General features: G+C 39.8%; 1 protein-coding gene across 1 annotated transcript in view; it reads right to left on the bottom strand.

The window, feature by feature from the left end:
• NPTN (neuroplastin) overlaps positions 1 to 24,893 on the bottom strand; it is a 181,897-nt gene that overhangs the window by 89,327 nt on the left and 67,677 nt on the right. Inside the window, exons 3-4 of the mRNA XM_029574797.1 lie at positions 2,774 to 2,942; positions 2,556 to 2,653 (exon numbers count right to left, since the gene is read on the bottom strand). Of these exons, the coding sequence (XP_029430657.1) occupies positions 2,556 to 2,653; positions 2,774 to 2,942 (267 nt within the window). The remainder of the gene's footprint in view (positions 1 to 2,555; positions 2,654 to 2,773; positions 2,943 to 24,893) is intronic.

Genomic DNA, 24,893 nt, shown 5'->3' with positions numbered 1-24,893 from the left:
AAACCCAGGATATTGCCCCCATGAGCTTGATTAGGCAAACCTCTAGGCCAGGCTACTTCAGAACATGAGAAACTGACCATGCCCAAGTCTTTAAAGATATGCACCAACAGAAAGTGCCAAGATGCTCATGCCTCGGCTTCTGCCAAGACCTGCAACAGTGACTCAAATGGGAGGATAGCATGACTTGATCCTGCTCTGGGTCCTATCCTCAAACCAAGACTGAAGTGACTGAGGACTGCTTTAACGAAGCCTGGCCACCAATGTTACTCTGGTCAGCTCTGCAGGCTTTTTAGCAAGCAGTGAGGTCAGCTTTAAAGTGGATTTACTTGCATTGGACAAGTAGGCTCTGAAGCTCTCTTGCTGGGTTGAATAGCTTTAAGTGATATGTTTGTGCAGAAGCCATATGCTAAAATGCTATGGCCTTCACCCAAACATTTATATCCTTTTATGAGGATCTAAGGGACACCTTCCTGGAGCTCTTTGGGTACCTATTAAAGCTGCTGGCTTGCTTCTCAGTCAATCTGAAAAATAAATCAATACAAAGTCAAGAGACTAAAATTTTTAAACAAAGAAATAAATGTGCCAAGAAACTGAAAAAAGTGAGTTACAAACATTGAACATGGTTTGGTGCAGCTGAAGCTGCAAGCGCGCATCTTGCTGAGGTGGTAATAATAAATAAACAAAACTCAAAAATTACTAAAAAGGAACATTAACTAGTGAGACTAAGGTTTTTCTCCTTTCTTGTGTCTATGAGAAAAAAAAAAACTTCATGAATCAGGAATTTATAGGGATAAAACAAGTAAAAAAATAATCAGAAAAATATCTGGATCATTAAAAAGCCAAAACAGTCCAAAAAATGGTAGTGACAGCAGTTCAATGGGTCATCCGCTGACAGATTAAAATAAAACTGAAAAGCAGCAACTCCACTGGCATGTAAAGTCCTGTATATGCCCAAAAGCTTTCCTATAAAGGTCTGGAATAGTTCTCTGATTTGTCATGTGACCCAGTGTGGCTAATTGTAGCTGCTTGTCATCAGAGACAAATCTTATTAAAGAATCACCCTTTTACCAAATTATTTATATATTCATCCATGAGTCTGCCTCGTCACTAAGCTCTGAAACTGCTTATTGAGAATCAGCATTTGTCTCCCCAGCAGCTACTCGTTCATGATGCCTCAATCTGCAGACAAACTTCATCTCAGAACAACTGCAAGAATCAACTCCCAGAATAACTGCAGTTATTCTTGCATGAGTCCCGAGAAGAGATGAAAGATGTATTTATTTATTTTATTTACCTGATTTGTGTATCGCCTTTCAGGCACTTCAAAGTGGATTATATTCAGGTAATTCATAATGTCCTTAATACAGTTTATTTTGCTCAAGTGTCAAAACCTGTACAGGTCAAGATTTTTTAAATTAATGCTTAAGTTTTCATTATTTTTATTTCAATCGAAACACTTTGTATTTACAAAGTTGCATTTTTTTATTTTTTTTTGAAAAGCACAATTCATGGTATTGTGAGCAAGGTTGTTGCTGATTAGAGAGATGTGACTTTAGGAATCTCCATTTTCATCTTTTTATTGGTCAATTGAAATTTTCATAGTAGAGATTATGGAAACTTTGTGATTAAATGTATATGATGAGATTTTTGGGTACTATTGGGTGCCCATGGTATGTTCTGGACCTAGATTTCCTTTTTTCTATTTATGTCATGCATCCACTATTCTTTTCTGTGAAGAAATGCTTCCTTATATTACCTCCTTGAGTCTAATGAAAAAGAAGCCATGTTCACAATTCAGAGAAGCTTCAAGATATCAAGATATAAAGAACATTACTTACAAGCAGAGCCTAGCAGTTACTGCTCAAAACCCTACATTTAAACCCAAGAGAAATATGTTAAAAATCTTTCAAGCAATGTGAAATAGTATTTTGGGAAAGGAAGGGGGGGGGGGAGGGAGGAGGGCAGTTTCATGGTGTTCCTTTGGGTTTGCAGCTCAGGTCAGAAACCCAGGCTGGAATCTGGCACCCATCAGCCTTCATTCTCAACTACCTGGGGGATTTTATTTCCTGTATTATATCCCTTCCCAACTCAACTAGCCCTGACTTCACTGCCAAGTATCCTCAACAAGTGGCCACGCAGCAATACTCCTTCCAGAAGCATTCAGTTATGGATCCTAAATACAGCCACCGCATCTTGCCGTTGTGCCATGACTGGGGTTCCGTCCACCCAAGGATCGAACCTGGATAATGGAAGATCTGACCCAGGAATCTAAACCAGGTCCTCTGCATGGCAGTGCACAGCACTGCCACTAAGCCAGTCCCAGTTTTTACTGCTATATACCTTGCAGGTATTGTGGTATGTTGCTTATAAAATGAGCATTTCACCTTTGATGTTTGGGCAAAAAAATAAAAATACTCTGCATTATCAAGCCTGCTTTACAGATATATTGCCTTTTAAAGTGTATTCTCTGATGATGCAGGATGAAACATGAAATTAGTCCTCACATTTGTGTCTCAAGTGTTACCATAAAGAAAAGAAATAAAATCCAGTCATACCTTTTACTTCTATGGTAGCATTGGCTGGAGGGTGGGAGGTAAGAAAGGTAAACACACAAACATACTCTCCCGAGTCATCCGTTTTGGCTTTTGCAATCCTGTGGACAGGAGAACAAAGCTGGTCAGCATGTACTTGGATGGGAACAGTAAAAACGCACCAGAAATCTATGAATCCAAGGATGCCCAATACTAGTCATGCTTCTGAACTGGTAGCTTACTTGTATTCAATACTGGTGGAATTTTTCCTAGTGCCAGAAATCTCTTCCCCATTCTTTTCCCAATAGCTGGAACTGAGAGGGCTAGGATTAGTGGTCAGGTTACACTGGAGGATGATGGTGCCGCCAAGTGGTTGGAGGATCACATCCTCACTTGCATTAATCCTAGGTTCTGAAACAAAAGTGCACAATAAAAAAAAAATGGTTTTAAATCTATAACAAAGCCAGACTGTATCCAGTCCCAAGTTACAGCCTTCAGCAGAACCAATATATAACCAGCTCTGCTTCGCAGTTTGCATCAGAGCCAGAGCACACCCAAACCTACTTTAAAAACTGCAGTAGACTGAGAATTCCCTCCAGTCCAGCTTTAGAGCGAGACCTATTTTACAGCCTGTAACAGGACCACACAGTTAGTTTTATTTATTATCTAAGGACTTTAGGCAGGCAAAAAGTATCTGTTGCACTTACAACTATGAAATGTATTAAAGGAACTTTAGGACTGGTTAAACAGGAAGTAGAAATGTTTAGGAAAAAAAAAAAGGTATGCTAAGCCCTTTTTATATTTTAGCTATGCCTTAATTTTGCCCTTTTTGTTTGCCGTAATGGTTTGATGGTTTAGAGCGCTGGTAAAGCCGACTGAAAGAGCTGAGCCTTGTTTACAGTTAAAGGAGCTCTGCAGTACAGGCCAATCCGGTCTTTACTGATGCACCACAGAAGAAAATGACAGCAATAAAACCTGTAAAACTGCTATATCAGTGTAAATTATTGAATAACCATTTAAGTTATAGACACAAAAAGGGGCTGAATAAGCGCAAGTTTAAAAACTCGTAAGCAATTTTAAATTACAGTATCCGTGTATGTTCTGAGGAAAAGAAAATGTACTATATTAGGCGGCTGCTTGAATCTTATAATACTCATTTCCCTTTACGACAGAGCACCAAAAGCAACCAGATTGGGAAGAAATTCCTCAAGATGGCCCAATGATCTGATACTTTAGTCTGCACCACAGATGTAAACAAATGACAGCCATTCCCAGCTCACTAGCTACATGAGTCTTTCTATTTAGAAAGCTGGCATGACAAGCTACTCATTGCATCGTTATTGTAATCAAGGGTTGTTAAAGTACCAAAAAGGTTAGCTTTCCAATAAAATTTGTATTTTTGTTGGCAACATTTTCACAGTGGACTCTGGTGTTCCAAGTTATACTTTCATAACTTACAGCTACATTAACAAACAGAAATTTGCATTAACCACCAGTAATTCATGTGGACCACTGATGAAATATCAAGAAGAGATTTTAGTTAATTTTATTCAATGACGACAGAAGTTACATCAATTTTGAGTTCTTGGGGAAAAATTTCTAATCAGCAACTAATGTAAGGGCATGATTTATTAAGTCTTTTCTTCTGTTCTGTGTTCAAGGGAATAAAAAGATTAGTGAATCAGGTCCTCAATGATTCATCCCTTTAAGTCACATTTAAAAGGCTGGTCCACAGTTTCCAGAGCATAACTACTTTGTTTACAACTAAAACTATTTTTCTACTAGTTTACAAATTAGTTACCTTTAATGTCTGAGGAATCTTGTGTTCCTCCCACCTATGACATCAGACTACTGGTTGACCGATGTCACACATGGTAAGTTAGGGCACATCCTAATCTTTGTCTGTCACCTACTAATTTAAGTAGTTTTGTTTTAAATGTTCTACATGAAATATACATATATAGGTCAAACATTTCATTTTAATAAAGTGATTTTTCATCACAGCGATGATTAACTAATAAGCTTATTCTAGAAATCTTTATTTATAGCTAAAATTAAAACATATACAAAACGCAGAACATAACAGTTTTGTTTTTCACAAAATACCCAAAAGCAAGTAAAAGTTACAAAATTTAACTATTTGTCTATATAATAGGAAACATTGAATATGTCACCAGGAAATATACAGAGAATAAAAGACATGTTCTGTTTTACTCTAAGATGTGCATATCTGGGAGCACACAATAGGTTTAAAAAAAACAAACAAACAAACAAGAAAATAAACCCTACTGAATCAGGATGAAGTCTGCAGTCAGTCTGAAAAAATCAAGGTTACTAGGGAAAAGGCACTAGACACAAATGATTCACAAGGTTAGACTACATCTGTGGCAAGAGACACATTAGTACACCAGGTCATCGGAGCTCCTGACTTCACAAGGAACAACTTCTGTTCTGTAGTGCAGTTCTAGCAGCCTTTACTAATCCTGGAGAAAACTGGATTCTTCAAAGGCTGCAATACCTTTTATTGGACCAACATAAGAATTATTCAAAGACGACAGAAAATGTGAGCTTCTGAAATGTGAACGCTAGGCAAGACCTAGGAGGTCTCAAAAGCTCATGCTTTACATCATTTTTGGATGATTTTATGTAAGTTCAATATAAGACATCACAACCTGCAAAGAATCTACAAAAAAAAAAACATTTAAAGGCTTATACTGGATCCAGTAAAAAAAACAAAAAACAATTTAGCCATCTGGGTAAAAGTATAAGACAAGAGAGGTAGGTTACCAAGAGAAAATGTATCACAAGTTGAAATAAGCAGTCCTTGGAAAGTTCGCCAGGAAAACTTCTGAAAGCAAAATATGAACTGCATGGAAGAGCAGCACTTTTTCCATCACATTGTACATTCAGAATTCCATTAATATGAAGGTCTTAATGCCCCACGCTGCTCCCCAGCAGTTAATCCGGTGGCAGTAATGTGTCATTATCAATAAAACAAGAGCTGGCGTTGAAGTAAAATTTTAAGTTATAAAAATCAAACATTCCTAGACTTCCTCCCATCCAGCATTGGTCTCTTCCACAGGTTTTCCACTCCTGTTCCTTTGTAGTGCGAGCAAGGCCAACAAAAGTCGGAGCTATAATGAATCTGCAATGGCCCATAGTTTCTCTCTCTCGCCTCAATTTTTACAGTATCTTTCCAAAGCCCTGCGTGTATAAATAAGGCATCTTTATCACACCATAACCTCAGAAATGAAGAGACCCAAGAGCTTGCTCTGTACCAACCCCAAGGAGGAAAGCAGAGCAGCATAAACTTCATCCATGCAATAATTTCAGCCCAAGACTCTATACAGCAAGGAGTAAATTCAAACCCAGGTGCAAAACATAACCATACTTTTGTTTAATTTAAATTGTCTGAGACCCTATTCTTCCCACAGGCTCAACAATGCTACTTTCCCCACAATAGGTCATTGATGGTCCTTCAGAATGCTTGAACTGCTACGGTAGAACAGGCAAAGACTCCACCAACACCACAGTTAAAAATTACTTGCCTGGGAAGGACCCAAGATGGCACTGGGAGAAGACTGACAGTAAGCAGAAGGGGGAGCTCCCATTCTACCCTCCCAGTTAACCCTGATGCGCCAAGTGATGGTCTCAAAACATTTTCCTCCATTCCCTTCAGTGTCAGGAGAGGGCTTTGTTGCCGTGGCATCTGAGAGAGCACAGCAGCAGCCTGAGGCAGTCAGGGAAGATTCCCTGAGCCCCAATGCCAGGATCTCTCAGTCTCTGATGGCACTAGTTTCAGCATCATCAGTCAACGCCCTAAATCTTCATCGGTAGAGGCTTGGAAGAAAGTGCAAGAGGAGGGATGATGGCTGTGGTAACATCCTTAGCTAGATCTTGGCCAGAATGAAGCCCGAAACCAGCAGCATCTAGGAGGCGAAGAACACAACTTTGAGGGTGGCAGTGTGCAGCTGCCATCAGTGGGAAATCAATCTCTCTCTGCGCCGAAGGTATTTTCCCTTCACAGCTCAGGTAAGTCCACAGAAGCCCCAGCTGTTAGGCCCTGCAAGCCAAAACCTTCTCCTAACACTTTAGATAGTATCTGGACTGGACTGTCCTGTCTTCACGAGAGAAAACTTTATTGTACTTCTCTATATCTATTAATAATATGAACAGTAGGATACAACTCCAAAGAAACTTCTATGGGGCCAAATCTCAGCAAATTGCTAATTTGAATAAAAAAAACTGTCTGATGCCCAATCTGTACTTTTGCAAGATAAAAATATGATCCATCGTAGAATTGAAAATATAGAAAATACTGTGAGGATGCTTAACTTACATGTTCTGAATTTTCCAGTGGTCTCTATAATTTCTCCAGAGAAATTATATAAATCATATATGCAGGACAATTTCGGTATCTCATAAAGTACAATGCCTCCTATTAGAAAGATGTATTATCCTCTTAACAGTGGAAGGACTGAGACTTGATTAGCTGGTCAAGATTCCTCTGAACAGGAGGGCGAACCTTTAGATATTTCTGCAATTTTGGAGTCTATGGTGGTAAATGAAGCACATAGGGCCACAATTTTAGTGACATTTGTCTCTCAATAGGATTATGACTTGGGTCTCTGACTGTTCTTCCGAAGTGCACAAGCTTCATTTATGGGATCTAAAGTCAAGATATTTCCTGATTTTTGTCAAGCTACTCAAGAATGAAAGAAAAAATTTTGGTTATGTATCAAGAGATTATACTCTGGGGGCTTGTTTTTTTCTTAGATATCCCAGTAAATGTTTGGTGACTTTTCCTACAGAAAAGTTTGTCTTCTTTGAACCTTCTCAGCTTTATTTCCTTATTGATTCTACAGCTCCTAGGGGAACAGGCCTTCTGAAACATGAAATGTGTTATGTTTGGGTTGGGCAGTGAGGTTGATCCTGTTTTTATTATTTAGGGGAAATGCTGCCTTCTTGGAAAAAAAATTCCCCCCCCCCCCCCTCATTTTCAGGTCTAACCCCAATATATATTGTGGACTTTCAAGTAACCGGCCTCTTATTTTCTTTGTTTTTTCACTTTCTTTGACTGTTGTTTTTCTATACAAGTATATTCTTGTATTTAATTATTGTGAAATTATAAATAAAGAGTTAAAAAAAATTACTTGACCAATTTGCCCACAAACATCAGATTTACCGTAATTATTTTAGATCCAAGCCATATTTGTTAATATTCCCCAGTACTATTTGTGGGTTCCCTGCTTTTCAATCTTTCGTGCCAATCCAAACTGACACTGCGCAGTTGCTTTCTTTTCTTTGTAAAGAAATGTTCCTCCCACTTGCATTCCAAAGCTGTCACTACCTTCCCCTTCCCTCCCAAACACTTTCATCATTAAACTACTCCCATACTGAAGTGTAAAAAAAAAAACAAAAAAACCCGACATTGGTCTCTATCCCACCCATTCTTCTGAGAATCTGGGAAATGCTGACCAATGATTACAATGGCAGGTATTTGTCACCAAATGACAGCACAACTTTCCATCGCCTGTGAAAGACCAGATTACATCCTTTCTGTCTCATGTTCACAGGATCAGATGCAGAAAGAAAAAAAGTGCTTTAGTGAACTAAAATATTGACAGTTATACAAATTCTCTAAAATTATACAAATTATATGGGGGAACCCCCCTCAAAATCCACCCCCCCCCCCCAACACCCACCCACATATTTGTACGTATTTAAGCACATGGAATATGAAACTTGTTATGCCAGATCTCACTCAAGCTTTCTCAATTTACCTCACATCTTGCAAGCATTATAGCATTCTTCCACTGCTACATCCCCTTATAGCTCTGTTAATATACCTCAATCCCAACCTTTAACATCACTTGTCACTGTAAAACTGGGTTCTGCAGCAAAGATGTAAAGCCGCTATAATACTGAGCTCTAGTATACCCTATTTGTTCACTGGATCCTCACAAAGAGCTGAAATGATCTCTCATTTGGGACCTACACTACCCAGTTTGGGTACCAAATCCATTGTTTTGTACTTTGAGTGACTGCAACCCAGATTTAAAGAGCTGAAAAACTCTTCACTGTGTTTATCATTGACTTTATTACCAAGTAGCCTTTTTACCATGCTTGAACATGTAAGCATGCAGTTAATTCAATAAAAAAATTGTGAACGGATGCAACTCAGGTTTATCCTGAAGATTCATCAATTCAACACAAAAAGCACATGCAGTCAGCAATAATCAATCATTATGCATGGACAAAACTAGAACTAACGTGCCTTAAAATCTAAACACAGAAAATGGAAGAAAAGAACAGCGACAATGCCAGAGAAACAAAAAAAACAAAACAAAACATCAGACTTTGCTTTCAAAAGGTGATTATTTTTATTATATTTTTTTCCTGGTCTCTTCACTGCTGGCTTGATGACATACAATAAAGTACCAAAGCATCTTTCTGGGATTTACATGTCAGATAAAACCACAAGTCTACTGGGGACCACAAACATGCAACTTGCAACTCCAAAAAAATGCTCTTAGCTTTTCTTGCTGTAGACATTTTTCTTTCTCAGAGTCAATAGCAATTTGTAAACAGCGCAAGTTTCTACCTGTTGAGTAAGATGGCAAAGTTTGGAGCTTTTAGGAAACAATTACTGGATATCCTCAGGCCTGTACTGGAGAAGGGAAAATAACTCTTATGCCATTTATTTTAAATACAAGATATATTATAACCCGAGAATTAACAGATACATTTCTAATGTGATGTATTAGTCTAAGCCAAACTGTTTCAGTTAAGGATTATTTTGACAAACTATTTTGAGCATGCTAGGTTTCTAAGTATTAAAGACACTAAATGGAGAGCACCTTTGAAACGCATATTCACCATTATATCCATCCATCTTAAAGTGTGCTAACTCACTGATGCATTTACATACTATAAACAAGAATCAAAGTTATTCCAAAAATGTTATTTTATTTATCAAATAATAAAAATAATTGGTTATTTATGGAAGTCAACACTGAATAGTTCCTAGAATTCAGTGGCAATTTGAAAATATCAGTTACTAGATTTTTATGGTGGAAAATCCCAAAGGAAAGACTCTCAGGGGATGTCCTGGAGGCCTCTAAATTGGCTTTCTATACCTCAGCTGAAGTCCGTTTAAAAAGAAAGACAAATTTGTAATACCATGCTGAAACCAGTTGAAATTCCTCTTTTATTGATTTAATCAATTTACATGCAAATTAATAAACAGGTTACAGTCATTGACCAAACCCAGAGACCTTTGAGTGTCACAAATGAAATTAAATATGATCCAGAAACATTGGTAACAAGCTCTCAACCAATCCACAACAAAATATCTCAAGACTTATTAGATTCCTAGAATTTATGCTTAATTCTCATAATAAGCTTACATTTTGTCTATGTGTCCTAATGCTCAAATTAAACCAGTAAACACTTATTTATTTCTATATAAGGTAAAACTTTAGCCCCTAATAAATATATATTTAATTAAACCCTGGCAAGCAATAGCCATAGGTCATCTCTTTGGTTCTCTAGCCTTTAGCTGTCACTACCTTGCCTTCTATGAATAAAGAGAGGGAGTTTCTTTTTCTGACTGCGAATCCAGGGCATTCTCAGCCACAATGCATTACTACAGGCGGGAATCCCTCTAAATTACTGGTATAGGTTTGCTTGCTTTTTAGCCTACTTCGTTACATGTCCAGCCCCAGCATCTTCTACTATATTTCCTAGCTTAAACAGCGCAGCCTCAAACCTTATGACAACTGTCTGCATAACTAAGAAAGTAATTTCAAAGCTGGAATTCTTGAAATTTTCCACAATGGGGAGAAAATAAAACCTATCAAATTAAAATGTAAACCTCATATCTGAACAGCTTCCCTGGAGAAAAGAAATGCAGCTACTGTAACTCTGGCAACTGCAGTTTCTAGGAATAAAAAGGCACCAGCTGTCTCTACTGTTTGTTTCAGCACCTACAATTTGGGATCCTGTTAAATCTTAAGCCATGATTTCTCAGGATTAACCAATATGTTATAGGACACCTTTTAAGTTTTAGTTTACAAAAAACAAGATTTTGGTAGGACTTGTGGATCCCAGGTCACTGTGACTTAGAGATTGTGTAAATACCAGATCACTTAAACATGATAATTTCAACCTGACATGTCCTCAGTTTCCAGAAATTCCTGGCACACTTCAAACTACCAAGAACCTGAAAAAGTGAAACAGAGAAAATAGGACAAAATTCAAATTGGAGGAGTTTTTATTCTTCTCTCAAACAGCTAGCTTTCCAAGAAGGCTGCTAAAGTTAGAATTTTAATCATTTTAATTGACAGCTGCTTTGACTAGCAGGATTTCCATTCCTTGGTGTTATGGAAGGTGGTGAATTATCTAAAGTAGATGTGAGTACATGTAAGGCCAGGAAATGTTCTCTATAGATGCGAAGGTTCGCACAGTCCTGGTCATTTTATACTTTACAATTCTAACAAAACTAAATAGATAGAATGCAAGCAATCTGGTCTTAATTTTAGGAACTAAACAGCCAGGATTAAAAGATGTACAAAAATTACTTCTATTTTAAACTTATACCCTGACACTCTCACAAAGAACAGAGCGGCTTACAAGCATAACAATAACAGCATAAAAAAAAGCATACAATAAATTTACAAAATTTCAAAAACAGAATAAAATAGAACAATATTTCCTCAATACACATTTACAAAACAAAAGCCACCTCTCACAAAATTTGGAGCAAAGATTTCCATGTAAAGCTCTCGCATGGCTCACTAACTACGTACCTGATTCAGTAAGATTTTTCCCCCATAGACACAAAGGGCTGGATTTTAAAAAGGTTACGCGTGCCGGGCCTATTTTAAAAAGGCCCGTCGACGCGCGTAAAGCCCTGGGACGCGTGTAAGTCCCGGGGCTTTACAAAAGGGGCGGGGCTAGAGGCCTCCGACAGAGAGACCATTGCCGCTGTGTCAGAGGATCGTGTGCTGGCAGCCTGTCGGCGCACGCAACTTGCACCTGCCCGGAGACAGGCGCAAAAGGTAAAATAAAACTTTTTTTGGGGGGGGGGGGGGGTTAGAGTAGGGCTGGGGAAGGGGGGAAGGTAGCACGGCTCAGCACGCACAAGGTGTACAATTGTGCACCCCCTTGTGCGTGCCGACCCCCAATTTTATAACATGCGCGTGCCTGCGCGCGCATGTTATAAAATCGGGCAGCGCGCACTTCTTTTAAAATCTACCCCAAAATGTGAGAAAAGCCTTAATGAATCTGGCCCTACATTCAAAGTGGATTATACAAGAGACATCAAGAACAAGGTGTCTGCCACTAGCGTTTCAAACTCCTGAAATGTTATCTAAACACTTCAGATTCGTCCTGGGATCCAGCACCAGAGTCTGTTGGCTAGGAAGTTTTTCTCTGCCAGGTGGCTCTTAAGGTTGTCCATTGAGAGATGGCCCAATTCCACATCTTGACAGCTTCTTGAGACAGAGGGAATTTATTTATTTTATTAATTTATTAATTTATTGTGTTTTGTATTCTGTCGTTCGGTTTCGCCATCAGAACGGTTTACAGTAATTAGAAAAAGAGTTAGTTAAACATCATCACAAAAGATTTCTATCACAATGGTTGACAGTTTTGGTGATTGTGTGTTAGTTATTACAACATGCTCAGAGAAAAGAAAAATCAGGGAGGGGATACAGGTTGAGGTAGATAGGAGGGTCTCTAGCTGGGAGTTGTTATACATGTAGATAGTTAAAGACAGGCATTCTATATTCAAGATACAGTTATGATTAGGTTATAAATCTAATTGATTTTGTGAAGTAAATTTAATGCTTCAAATGGAGGAAGATATGTTCGTTGTTCATACGTTGACTTGGTGATTCTTTATGTTGCACTGCGTAGGTGTCTGGCTGTGCGGTTGCTCGTGTGAGTTTGCGTAGGATTTTTTAAAAAGCCAGGTTTTCAGGTCTTTTTTGAAGGTTTTTATGTTGTGTTGAGTTCTTATCTCAATTGGGAGTGCTTTCCAAAGTGAGGGACTGCTGATGGATATGCCTCTCGTGGGTTATTTGACGTGAGGTATTTTGAGGAGGCCTTTGTTCGTTGAGCGAAGGTTCCGTTTGGGAGCATGGAGTTCGATGGTTTTACTTAGCCAGTTGTTTTGCTAGCCCATGATTATTTTATGCAGCAATGAAAAGGAAACAGGAGAAAAACATCATAAAAAAGGAACAGTGATGAGAGGGAGAGAAATGATCTGAAGCCCCGCTCCCTGACGTCACCGAGGGCAACACCGACGGTTGAAAGGCGCCCTGCCAGCAGGCGCCCTCGAACTGAGTGCCCCCCCACCATCTTCGGGCACCTGAAAGCACCTCTCCACCGCCATGAAAAGGAAACAGGAGAAAAACATCATAAAAAAGGAACAGTGATGAGAGGGAGAGAAACGATCTGAAGCCCCGCTCCCTGACGTCACCGAGGGCAACACAGACGGTTGAAAGGCGCCCTGCCACCAGGCGCAACAAAGGGGCCCTCCCCTTTGTGCACTCCGTAGTGCATGTTCCAACTAATATCTTTGCAATTGATTGTCTCTCTTTCTTATTTAGTATGCTTCCTGGTATGCCTTTTGTTCAATTGTTAAAATTTCTTGCATTTTGAAATTTTGTAAACAGTTATGATGGTTTTACCGAATGACGGTATGAAAAACTCAAAATAAATTAACGCCTTCAAAAAAATGAAGCAGATTTGTGAGACAAGACTTCCCTTGGGCAAATCCATGCCTTTCTATATGCTATATGATTTTGATCTTTAGAATAGTTTCCACTATTTTTCCCGGCACTGAAATCAGGCTCACTGGTCTATAGTTTCCTGGATCGCCCCGGGAGCCTTTTTTAAATATTGGGGTAACATTAGCTACCCTCCAGTCTTCAGGTACAATGGATGATTTTAATGATAGGTGACAAATTTTAACTAATGGATCAGAAATTTCATTTTTTGGTTTCTTCAGGACCCTGGGGTGCACACCATACGGTCCAGGTGAATTGCTACTCTTTAGTTTGTCAATCTGGCCTACTACATCGTCCAGGTTCACAGTGATTTGGTTCAGTTCATCTGACTCATCACTGGAACCGGTATCTCCTCAACATCCTCATTAGTAAACACAGAAGCAAAGAATTCATGTAGTCTTTCTACAATGGCCTTATCTTTCCTAAGAACTCCTTTAACCCCTTCATCATCTAATGGTCCTACTGCCTCACAGGTTTCTTGCTTCGGACATATTTTTTTTTAAACATTTTTATTATGAGTTTTTGCCTCTATGGTCAACTTCATTTCAAATTCTCTCTTAGCCTGTCATCAACGTTTTACACTTAACTTGACAATGCTAATGCTTTTTCCTATTTTCTTCAGATGGATCCTTCTTCCAATTTTTGAAGCATTTTTTTTTGGCTAAAATAGCCTCTTTCACCTTTTAACCATGCCAGTAATTGTTTTGCCTTCCTCCCATCTTTCTCAATGTGTGGAATACATCTGGATTGCACTTTTAAGATTGTATTTTTAAACAATGTTCATGCCTGTTGAACACTTTTAACCTTTGCAGCTGCACCTTTCAGTTTTTTTCTAACTATTTTCCTCATTTTATCAAAGTTTCCCTTTTGAAAAGGTAGTGTTAGAGCTGTAGATTTACATATTGTCCCCCTTCCGGTCATAAGTTCACATTTGATCGTTATGATCACCATTGTCAAGTGGCACCACCACCATTACCTCTCTCATCAAATCTTGCATTCCAATAAAAATAAAATCTACAATAGCTCCTTGTCTCGTTGGTTCCTGAACCAATTGCTCCATGAAGCAGTTGTTTATTCCATCCAGGAACTTTATGACTCTAGTATGTCCTGATGTCACATTTATCCATCCATCTACACATCCGTTCCACCTCCAGACCTACCAGAACACCATATCTAGCAACTATACACATGCCCTCTCCCAAACTCTTTCAACTAACTGCCACCAAACAACTAGCTGGACCTTCTCTATGGAACACAATGCCTACCCAGCTACGCCTCGAGACCTGCCCTAAGAAATTCAGACAGAAACTTAAGACTTGGCTGTTCACACACGCCTACTCATGATCCCCTCCCTGCCCTCTCATCCTCCTTACATCCACTCCCTCCCTCCACCATCCTCTCCCCCTCTCTCTCCAGTTCCTCTCCTCATATCTATACTTAATGCCCCCTTCCCTCCCCCCTAGAGCCCTTCTTTCCCCCCCCCTCGCTCCCCTCTCTCCTCCCCCTTTTATCCACTCCCTCCCGCTTCTCCTTCAACCTTAGCCTCTTCACACACCCCCACCCCCTCGCCTTGTACTTTGATCGTATATATCTTGTATATATGTTTCTAATTTTTGTTTCACGTTCTCTGAATGTGCAATAAAACCCCCTTGTACCCAACCCCCCCTCCTCCCTACCCCTCCCCCCAGTTCTTTCATCAGTTACACTGTAAAGCCCCATTGGCTGATTTCATGTTGTATGGAAACTGATGTGATGCTTTCTTAACGAGTATCAGTATATAAAAAACCTCTAAATAAATAAATATTGGGGTAATTGAGATCTCCCATTATTACTGCACTACCTAACTAGTTGGCTTCGCTTATTTCTCTTAGCATTTCACCATCTATTTGATCATTTTGGCCAGGTGGATGGTAGTATACTCCTATCATTATACTCTTAACCAACACACATGGGATTTCTAACCATATAGATTCTACTCAGCATTTAGTCTCTTGTATCATCTTTATCCTGTTGGACTCTATACCCTCCCTGGACATAAATGGCCACAACCCCATCAAGTTGATCCTCCCTATCATTGTGATATAATTTGTACCCTGAAATAGCACTGTCCCATTGGTTATCCTCCTTCCACCAGTTATCTGAGATGCCAATTATGTCTCTCTCATCTTTCACTGCTATACATTAACTCTCCTGTCTTACTTCTTAGACTTCTGGCATTGGCATACAGACATTTCAAAGTGCTTTTTTTGTTTGTATTAACAACCTGCTTTTCAGTTGATAAGGATAATTTGGAATTCTTTATCTCAGGTGATTCTTTACTTATAAGCACATGGACTACTTTTTCATTTATTGGAACCTCTCTGTTGGGATGCCCTAACTCTCCTGGTTCATTATTATCCTTCAGTGATACATTCCTCCAAACCATGCAGTGCTGAGTGACTGTTAGCTTTCTCCCTTGTTCTAGTTTAAAAACTGCTCTATCTCCTTTTTAAAAGTTAGCACCAGCAGCCTGGTTCCTCTCTGGTTAAGTTGTAGCTCATCCTTCAGAAAAGTCTCCCCCTTCCCCAAAAGGTTGTCCAGTTCTTTACAAAATTGAATCCCTCTTCCCTGCACCATCATCTCATCCAAGCATTGAAACTCCGGAGCGCTGCCTGCCTCTGAGGACCTGCACGTGGAACAGAGAGCATTTAAGAGAATGCCACCCTGGAGGTTCTGGATTTCATCTTTCTACCTAAAATCCTAAATTTGGCTTCCAGAACCTCCCCTCCCACATTTTTCTATGTCATTGGTGCTCACATGTACGACGACTGCCGGCTCCTCCCCAGCACTGTCTATAATCCTTTCTAGGTGACGCTGAGGTCCACCACCTTCGCACCAGGCAGGCAAGTTACCAGGCAGTCCTCATGCCCATCAGCCACCCAGCTATCTACATTTATAATAATCAAATCACCAACTATGATGGCTGATCTAACCCTTCCCTCCTGGGTAGTAGCCCTGGAAACGTGTCCTCAGTGCGAAAGGAAAACTCATCACCTGGAGAGGAGGTCCTTGCTACAGGATCACTTCCTGCTATACCAGGATGATGCTCTCCAACAGGGAGAACCTTCTGATCCAAGGCAGCACTGGGGCTGCCAGACTGGATTTGGGACTTGGCTACTATGTCCCTGAAGGTCTCATCAATGTACCTCTGTCTGCCTCAGCTCCTCCAGGTCTGCCACTCTAGCCTCCAGAGATCGGATTCATTTTCTGAGCGCCAGGAGCTCTTTGCACCGGGTGCACACATACAATCTCTCACCAGCAGGTAAAAAAATCATACATGTGATACTTGATGCAAAAGACTGAAAGCCCCCCTTTTGCTTGCTGGATTGCTGCCTTCATCTTAATTTTGTTGAGGTTCTAGTTAAGTTTAGGTTGCTAAGGGAGTTGGAATTATAGTACTTTAAATTTATAGGTGTATTCACTAAATCTGCTAGTGACCTTGAAGCTCAACTTCTCAACTCTCTCCACAGCCTGCACTGCCCTTCATAGCAGCTGAAAACTCCTTATGCAGCCTCTATCCTTAACCCTGGCCCAAGTGACTCCACATGCAGCAGCAACACTAACACCATAATGCAGACAATTAGTGCGGCTTTGCACCTCCATACCTTGACCATGCTTCTGTGATATGCTGCCTATTGCACTTCCAACTTCAAGTATCTGAGCTGGTGGAAGTAGCAGAATGTGCTCCTGTCACCACTACTGCAGGCCAAATCAAATTCTTTCTATTCTGTCATCAATACTGTGAGCTGGATCAAGGTCCTTTTGTCACTGCTGCCAAGTACTAGATGAAATTTAGCCAAGAGCTGCACCCGGCCCTCAGATCATAGTTTGGGGACCTCCGCCCTGAACATTAGTGTCCATCAAGCTTGTCTCATGCAGAGACATCCCATATGAATGATATGATGTCATATGACCCAATATCTTTGGTATTTTCCAGGCTGTCTGACAACTCTGAAAAACTCCCTTCAAAATGGATACTAATTTGATAATCCTGTTGGCAGGGAGGTAGGCCTTTTCTCATTTAATGTCTAGCAGAACCCTAATGAATTCCAATCAAAGTGATGGGATTAATTTGGATTTGAGATCATTTATGACAAATCCTGGCAATTCCAACACCTGGATGGTGATGTGCATGCATCTGTTTGTCTTTACCTGAGTTGTACCAATCGTCCACATAGAAGCATAAATCCTCAGTTTGTGTAGAAATGCTATGATAACTGCTAATCCGTTCATAAATACATGAGTGGTCAATATCAGGCCAAAGAGATATGCAGTACTAGGCAGTGTATCTATGATAAATCTAAGCTACTTCCTGTGACTTGGTTGTTTCTCTATATGGGTATATGCATTCTTGAGATCCAGATTCCTTTGTTTTATAAGAGGAATAATGGTACCCTGGAAAGTCATTTTGAACTTTACTTTCAAAATAAATTTGTTCATGGCCCCTAAGTCTAGTATGGAATGTATCCTATCATTTTTTTGGGTACCAGGAAATAGCTAGAATTGAGTTCTGGCCCTGTCTCCTGTGGTGGGACAGGTTCAACTGTTCTGGACTGAGGGTGGAATGTGCCTTTTCTAGCATACTTTTCTGGGAATGGTGATTTGTTGGGAATCTCAGTAAATGTGATTTGTAACCTTCCTTTATTATCCAGCAAACCCAATTGTTTAGTAGGTGCTGACAGCTTGTGGAAAACCTCAGCCTTCCTCCAACAGACAAATCATCAGAGACCGGGATCCTAGCTGTGTGTTCTAGAATTATTTATTTATTATTATTTTTATTGAAAATAATAAATAAATAATTTAGTCCAAACCCCATCTCTGGTTTTGAGCAAGTTCCAATATGAGATGGTTTAGCATAGCTACAGCCACTGTGGTGAGAACTCAAGCTCTTCTGTTGGCAGGGGTGAGTAAATGGAGAAAAATGGCATTTCAGAGGGGGGAAAAAAGTTGCCTTGTTGGACCACTCTAATACCCATTTCTGGGAACTTTTGAGTTGTGGTCACCCTGAGATTTCTGTCAATGAGCGAGCGGTAGGGGTTAGAAAAGAATAATGCATATCGACTTTCTGTTCCTCCTCCTCCTCCCTGCTAATCCACACTCTCTCACTCTGCCAGCACCACCACTTCCATCCCCTCCAGAGATGACCCTCAGCATTCTTCCCCTTCATCCCTCTCTGAACCCAGCACTCTTTTTGCTATCTCCCTATAAGTATGTTTAAAGTATAAACCACTTTGACTGTCAGAAAAGAGATATAGAAATAAATACAAATAAGTCACTGTTTCTTGACTTGTACACCCTCATGCAACCCTTACCTGAATCTCAAATCCTGGAATCACAGCTGCAGGATGAGCTATGTGTCTTGCAGCCTCTTTCCAGTTTCTTCCCCACATGCTGTCTGCAGTGTGCACACTCCAGGCTGATCCCCTCCATTCCTGTTCCCTACAGGCTTTCTGAAGAAGTGGCTGGACTATAAACAGAGCAGCCTGGAGTTTTTAGTGTTTTTTCATAGATTCAGCAATTGATACAAATTCTCTGAGGCTCTGAGCAAAATCCAGAGTCTTCTCAGATATGCTAATACCTATGAGAAGTGGAGAATGGATTGGAGTGACAGGAGAGGGTCTGAGGCATTGAATAGTGGTCTTATTAGCTCCTCTACCTCCTTGTCCTTATCTCTGAAGAGATTCTCCCTAGAGCATGACACATCAGCAAGCATATCATCAAAATCCTCACATCCTCTCTAAAACCAGAGGCTCAGATCCACAGAAGTTATGAAATTCAGTATCATGTCTGGGATCTTAATGCCATATCAAAATTATCATAGGTTGAACAGACCAAGTTTTCCAACATTCCTCTTCCTCTTGATCCTCTAAAAGGAGATACTGAACTAATTTCAGCACCTCTTACAGAATGACATTCATATATTTAACCATGAAGATATGGTAGGAAGCTACGTGCAAGCTAAGCATAACATTCTGGGAATTTTTTTTCACGTAAACGAGTCTTAGATTTCTTAACTGTTTTCAGGGCAGATTCAATAACCATAGATTGCTATGGTAGCTGAATTTGTTGAATGTGGAAGTCTCATGGACATGCTATTTTGTGACAGCCTTCTTTCCAGCAGGAAGCACAGTGAGAAGGGTTTTCAAATATACTTTTCTGTACATTCTGAAGTTGGTGAACAGGCATTGCCACCATCTCCTAAGAGGCACTGAGTTATTTGAAGAAGCCAAAAAGATGCCTGGGCATATCTTCCATCTCAAACTTAAAGGGAATGGTCTCTACACAAAAGCAGAGAAAGACAGATCTTGTGTGTCATGGTCGGGGAGATTGGGGCTGATTGGAGTCATTGAAGAGGAGAAATCTATTCCTGGTCTGTACAGAAGGGTCAGATGGGAGATATGGAGACTGTTTCTGTTCAGGTTCAGAATACCCACTACCATCAGTCAGGTCCAAGGATTCCTAGATTCAGACTCCAAAATTATAAGCAGAGCAGTTGTGTGGGGCAGCATCCTCAGACTGTATGAGCAGACTGTTTTGGCTTTAACGACTGATCAATGGCAAGCAGTTGAGAAGCTTATGACTTAGCACAGACAGCATCAAAAGTCAAGTCAGAACCCTAATAGATTGATGTCAGTGCCAAACCACTTCATGCTATAGTAAGGGTTTTAAGGAATGGCTCCATCGGCACCACAGTTGATGCCAATATGTTTAGTACCAACACATTCACCTGCTTGAAGTACTGAGAAAAAGCCTTAGCTCTTGCTCAAAGGCTGCTGAGGCCAAAACTCACATCTTCCTAAGTAACCAATGGCCTTGGTATAGACCCTTGGAGACTGCTGCAGCTGTGCCATTGATTAAGAGGCCAAGCTCAACTATAGATGAAGGTACTTGGAAGTAGAAATATTCACCGTCACCACTGCCCTATTTTTTAATTTGAGTATTGACAGAGAATGGTGTCGACACTCCAGTGCCTTCGTACAATGCTTGGTGGCGTACATCCTCTTACCTGAACTTGATGCTGAGGAATCCATCGGAAGACTGGGAAGATTTCCTGCTAGAGCACATCTTCTAAGGTCTCAGCTTAGAGGATACTACATGGCTTCTCGATGATGAAAGGCTGCTGGCAGTTGGTGCGGTTCTTGGGTTCCAATGCCTTCGGAGCCAATGACAGTGGAGCTGACTCAAATATTTATTTAAAAAATTTGTACTCTGCCTGTACTTGATTTTACTTGTTTTTGACTGTTATGTTTTATAGTGATTTGTTTTAATGAATCTTACTGTATATGATTTTATTTATCTATTCTTACATTCTGTTTCATTTTTTAAGAATGTAAAATTGTAAACCACCTAGAAATGGTGATAGGTGGTCTATAAATTATTTAAATAAAGGAAACATATGTTGTTTTAGGCAGATAACAAATTTAAACATTCACAAAATAGAAATTCAACACTATCATAACTTCAGTCTCCAGAGCTTGATGACCCCAAGTGACATCTTTGAGCAGATATCACACTTAGGGACATCATGCTTTTAAGCCCAGTCAGCATATGCAATCATTGTAATGATCAGTTTTGGACATTTTCCAATACCAAGTCAGTGAAAGCCATTGTTTTCTTCTCTGCCATTGTGAGAAAAATAAAAGCAGTGAAATCAAAAGACGAAAATGCACAAAAAGGAAGCAATCAAGGTCACACTAAGAATTAAAAAGAGAACTAGCAGAAAATTTGAGAAATTGCGATCATACCCAGAATAATCTGACTCATGGTAAAAGCAGAGCCTGACATTCTGGGATATTTTGGAGTGCCTTAAGTTACTTCTCTGAAACAAAAGATGTATTGTGGCTGCATCATTAAAATAAGTTATTTTTCCATTTCAACTTAAATAAGCTCTTATTAGACTAATTTTAAAAAAAAAGACATCACTGTCAGTAGATAAACCAGCAAATTTTAGACCAGTCTCTAATCTTTCTTTGTTAGGTAAGATTATTGAAAAGGATGTTTTTATGCAATTGGAGAAGTATTCAAAGTATAAAGGGATTAAATTTATATCAAGATTCTGAAAAGGTTTTAGTACTTATAATTCTTTTAGCTATTACTGATGAGATTTGTTTGATTTTAAATCAGGTTCATGCAGCCATTTTAGTGCTGATAGATCTTACAGTGGCATCTGACACCCTAGATCATGCTATTTGGTTACGTTCTTTATATGATCTGGGTGTCAGGTGTTTGCTTTTAGTTGGCTGTATTCCTATTTGAAAGGCTGCACAAAGGTGGTGGTTTTGGATGAAGATGAGTAATTTTCCTGGGAATTAAAATAGAGAGTTCCTTAGGGATCAATTATTTCACCATTACTGTTTAATATCTACGGTATATTAGTATACTGGGTAAAGCGATTTCTAAACATGGAATTGGAATATGGATTTCTAAATATGAAATTGGCTATTATATGTGTTTAAGCAGGTTCGGATCCATTAGAAGCTATTCAAAATGTAAACAGCTGATTAAAAGATGTCTCACACTGGATGAGGGTTCATAAGTTAAAAATTAAACCTGAGAAAGACTGAAGCTTTGTTTGGAAAGAATCATTTGAATTGTCTGATGGCATGATTATTATTGATGGGGTGCCAGTGTGTTTTAGAGAAAATGTTATGAACCTGAGTGTTGTATTAGATTTTCAATTATCCCTAGATCATCAAGTTCATAATGTAGCAAACATTGCATTTTTCCATCTCTCTAGACTTAGACATCTAGGTCCCTTTTTAGATAGAGAGGCATAAGCATCTGTAATTTATGCCTTGGTACAATCTCGTTTGGATTATTGTAACTCTCTCTACATAGAATTACCTAAAAATACTCTGCATAAACTACAACTGGTTCAAAATACAGCAGCCCCGCTTTTGACAAACACCTAGAAATGTGAGATAATCATACCAGTTCTACAAGTCTTTACATTGGTTATCACGTGAGCTTCCCTCTTTCTAAAATGTTGTCTTTATTTTTTTAAATTTGGTGCACAAAAATTTCATCTTATTTCAGAGAATGCCTAGTCAGTATAGTACTGGGTACTGTTTACATTCTTTGGATGATTGTTGAAAATTTCTGTTCCACATGAGATTGAACTTGATTCCATAAGGAAAAGAGCTTTTTCTGTTTTTAGCTCTATCTTGAACAACTGGCTTCCTAAGGAATTCTGATCTATAAAGAATGTATCTATTTTTAGAAAAAACATTAAAACATGGTTATTTCAGCAAGCATATAATCATGATAAATATTTATGGTGGGTACTTACTTATAACTTGTAGGGGTTGGTCTGATGGATCATTGATTTATATTAGGGAATTTTATGTAGCAGTTTATTGTGTTGATTTTTTTTCTAATATTCCAGCAAACTTACCTTGAGCATGTGCTGCAATGAAAAAATGCTGCTGCTGTTGTATCAGAAGGATGCTTTCTATTTAGAAAAACCCTCCACAGGAGAAAGGGACAAGCAGTTTAAGAGGAAGAGCCTATATAGTGGGTTTTCCCTTGGCTGATATATCAGAAGTATTTCAGGACCTTGTAGGACCTCTTTTTTCCCCTAACAGCCCTCTCAAAGGTTTGAATGAGGAACTGGTAAAGCCCTTCAGTAAAACAGCTTGACTACTGCACCCTATGGGGGTCATTTATCAAAGTGCTATATGGGGTTTTCGCATGCATTAAGTCGTTTTTGCATGCAAAATACGCTTTTAACGCATACGAAAGCACCATAACGTTTGGTGCGATGCAAATGAGAAAAAGGGGAGGATATTGGAGCAGGAACTTTGGCCAAGTGGGCTGGGCTCACAGTTTTGCGAAGCCATATTGCACGGCTTTAACGCAAATTTTAACTACACCTTTTTCATTTGCGTAAAGCCGAGCGATAGGGCTTTATCGCGGTTGCGATGTTTTTCGCACATGCAGTTTTAAGCGCCTGGAGAGCCAGCCAAGCTATCAGGGCCCTCCTGGGGGGGGGGGGGGGGGGGGGGGAAGAGGACGAGAGAGAGAGAGAGACTACCCATAATGCCTTCACACTAGATTGGTATTTATATCTCTAGGGAGGCCCACCTAGTCACTTGAGGTGAGGTTTAGGTATTAATGTAGGGGTTAGGGGCCACTTGACATTCAAAGTGAGACGTACGAACAAAACAGTGCTCTCTTGTGAAGATTTGATGACCTTCGGAGTGAGGAAACTCACCCAAAGATGAGATTTGTGCAATGTTCTCTCAACATAGCTTGATGGACTCTCTACCTGGGTAACATCAAGCTAGGTTGAGAGAACATTGCACAAATCTCATCTTTGGATAAGTTTCCTCACTCCGAAGGTCATCAAATCTTCACAAGAGAGCACTGTTCTGTTCGTACGTCTCACTTTGAATGTCAAATGGCCCCTAATCCCTACACTAATACCTAAAGCTCACCTCGAGTGACTAGGTGGGCCTCCCATAGAAATATAAATACCAATCTAGTGTGAGGGCATTATGGCTAGGCTAGGCTCTCTCTCCTTAAACCTACTAAACATGGTCCCCCCAATGTTTGTATGTAGGAAATACATCAACTCTGGCACTTATCGCAAAGTGAGAAAAAGTTATCGCAATTTGCGTTAAGATAGCACTTCGCATAGATATTAGCGCAAATTGCGATAAACTGCCTATTACCATAAAACACACCCCCCCTTTTCCTATCGCATGCGATATTTAGTGCATTTTGATAAATCCAGGCCTATATTTAGTCAATATGTAAAGAAAATGAATGTGACCATCCATCTCGAAACGGTAGAGCTAGAAACCTCTTTGCTTAGCAAGATCTCTTAGGGACTGTCTCTAGCTCCAAAAAGAGCTCTTGCTAAACAGAGGTGAAAGACAACAAGGTACTGCTGGTTCAATCAGTCATAGAGGGTCTCATTAAGGAGGACTAAGCCTATTCAGATAAGAGGCATTGTGCCTACACTACTGATTGTGACAGATCAGGGACTTAATTCTGCCCCTCATGCAGTAGCATTTCAAAAATATGAAAGCATTTAATGGACAACACTGGACGTCTTGAAAAAAGAAGGGAGGAAAGAAAAAACAGATGAAAACTATTTTAAAAAAGCACAATTCATTAAAGCAACAACAAAATTACAAAAGTCATCTTGCTCATTGTGAAATTTATCTACGCATTTACTACTTTCATTAGGGTTCTCTGAACATCTGCAGAAAGGTTTCTCTCACTTACTTTCAGGCCAATTCAGTATGGTGCACTCGGCCGAGAGCACCGTTTGCCCCTGTTTGGCCGCACGTTTTCGACACAATTTTTACCGCTTATAAAGTAAGGGGTAATAGCGCGTGGAAAACGCACTGCCCCCCCCCCCCCAAACTAATAGCGCCCGCAACATGCAAATGCATGTTGCGGGCGCTATTAGGTATTCCCGCGTGATACAGAAAGTAAAATGTGCAACCAAGCCGCACATTTTACTTTCAGAAATTGACGCCTGCCTAAAGGCAGGCATTAATTTCGGCCAGCACCAGAA

This window comes from Rhinatrema bivittatum, chromosome 13 (assembly GCF_901001135.1).
Source record: "Rhinatrema bivittatum chromosome 13, aRhiBiv1.1, whole genome shotgun sequence".
Taxonomy (NCBI): domain Eukaryota; kingdom Metazoa; phylum Chordata; class Amphibia; order Gymnophiona; family Rhinatrematidae; genus Rhinatrema; species Rhinatrema bivittatum.
The sequence above is the reverse complement of the archived record's forward strand: the minus strand, read 5'-3'. Positions and strand labels throughout refer to the sequence as shown.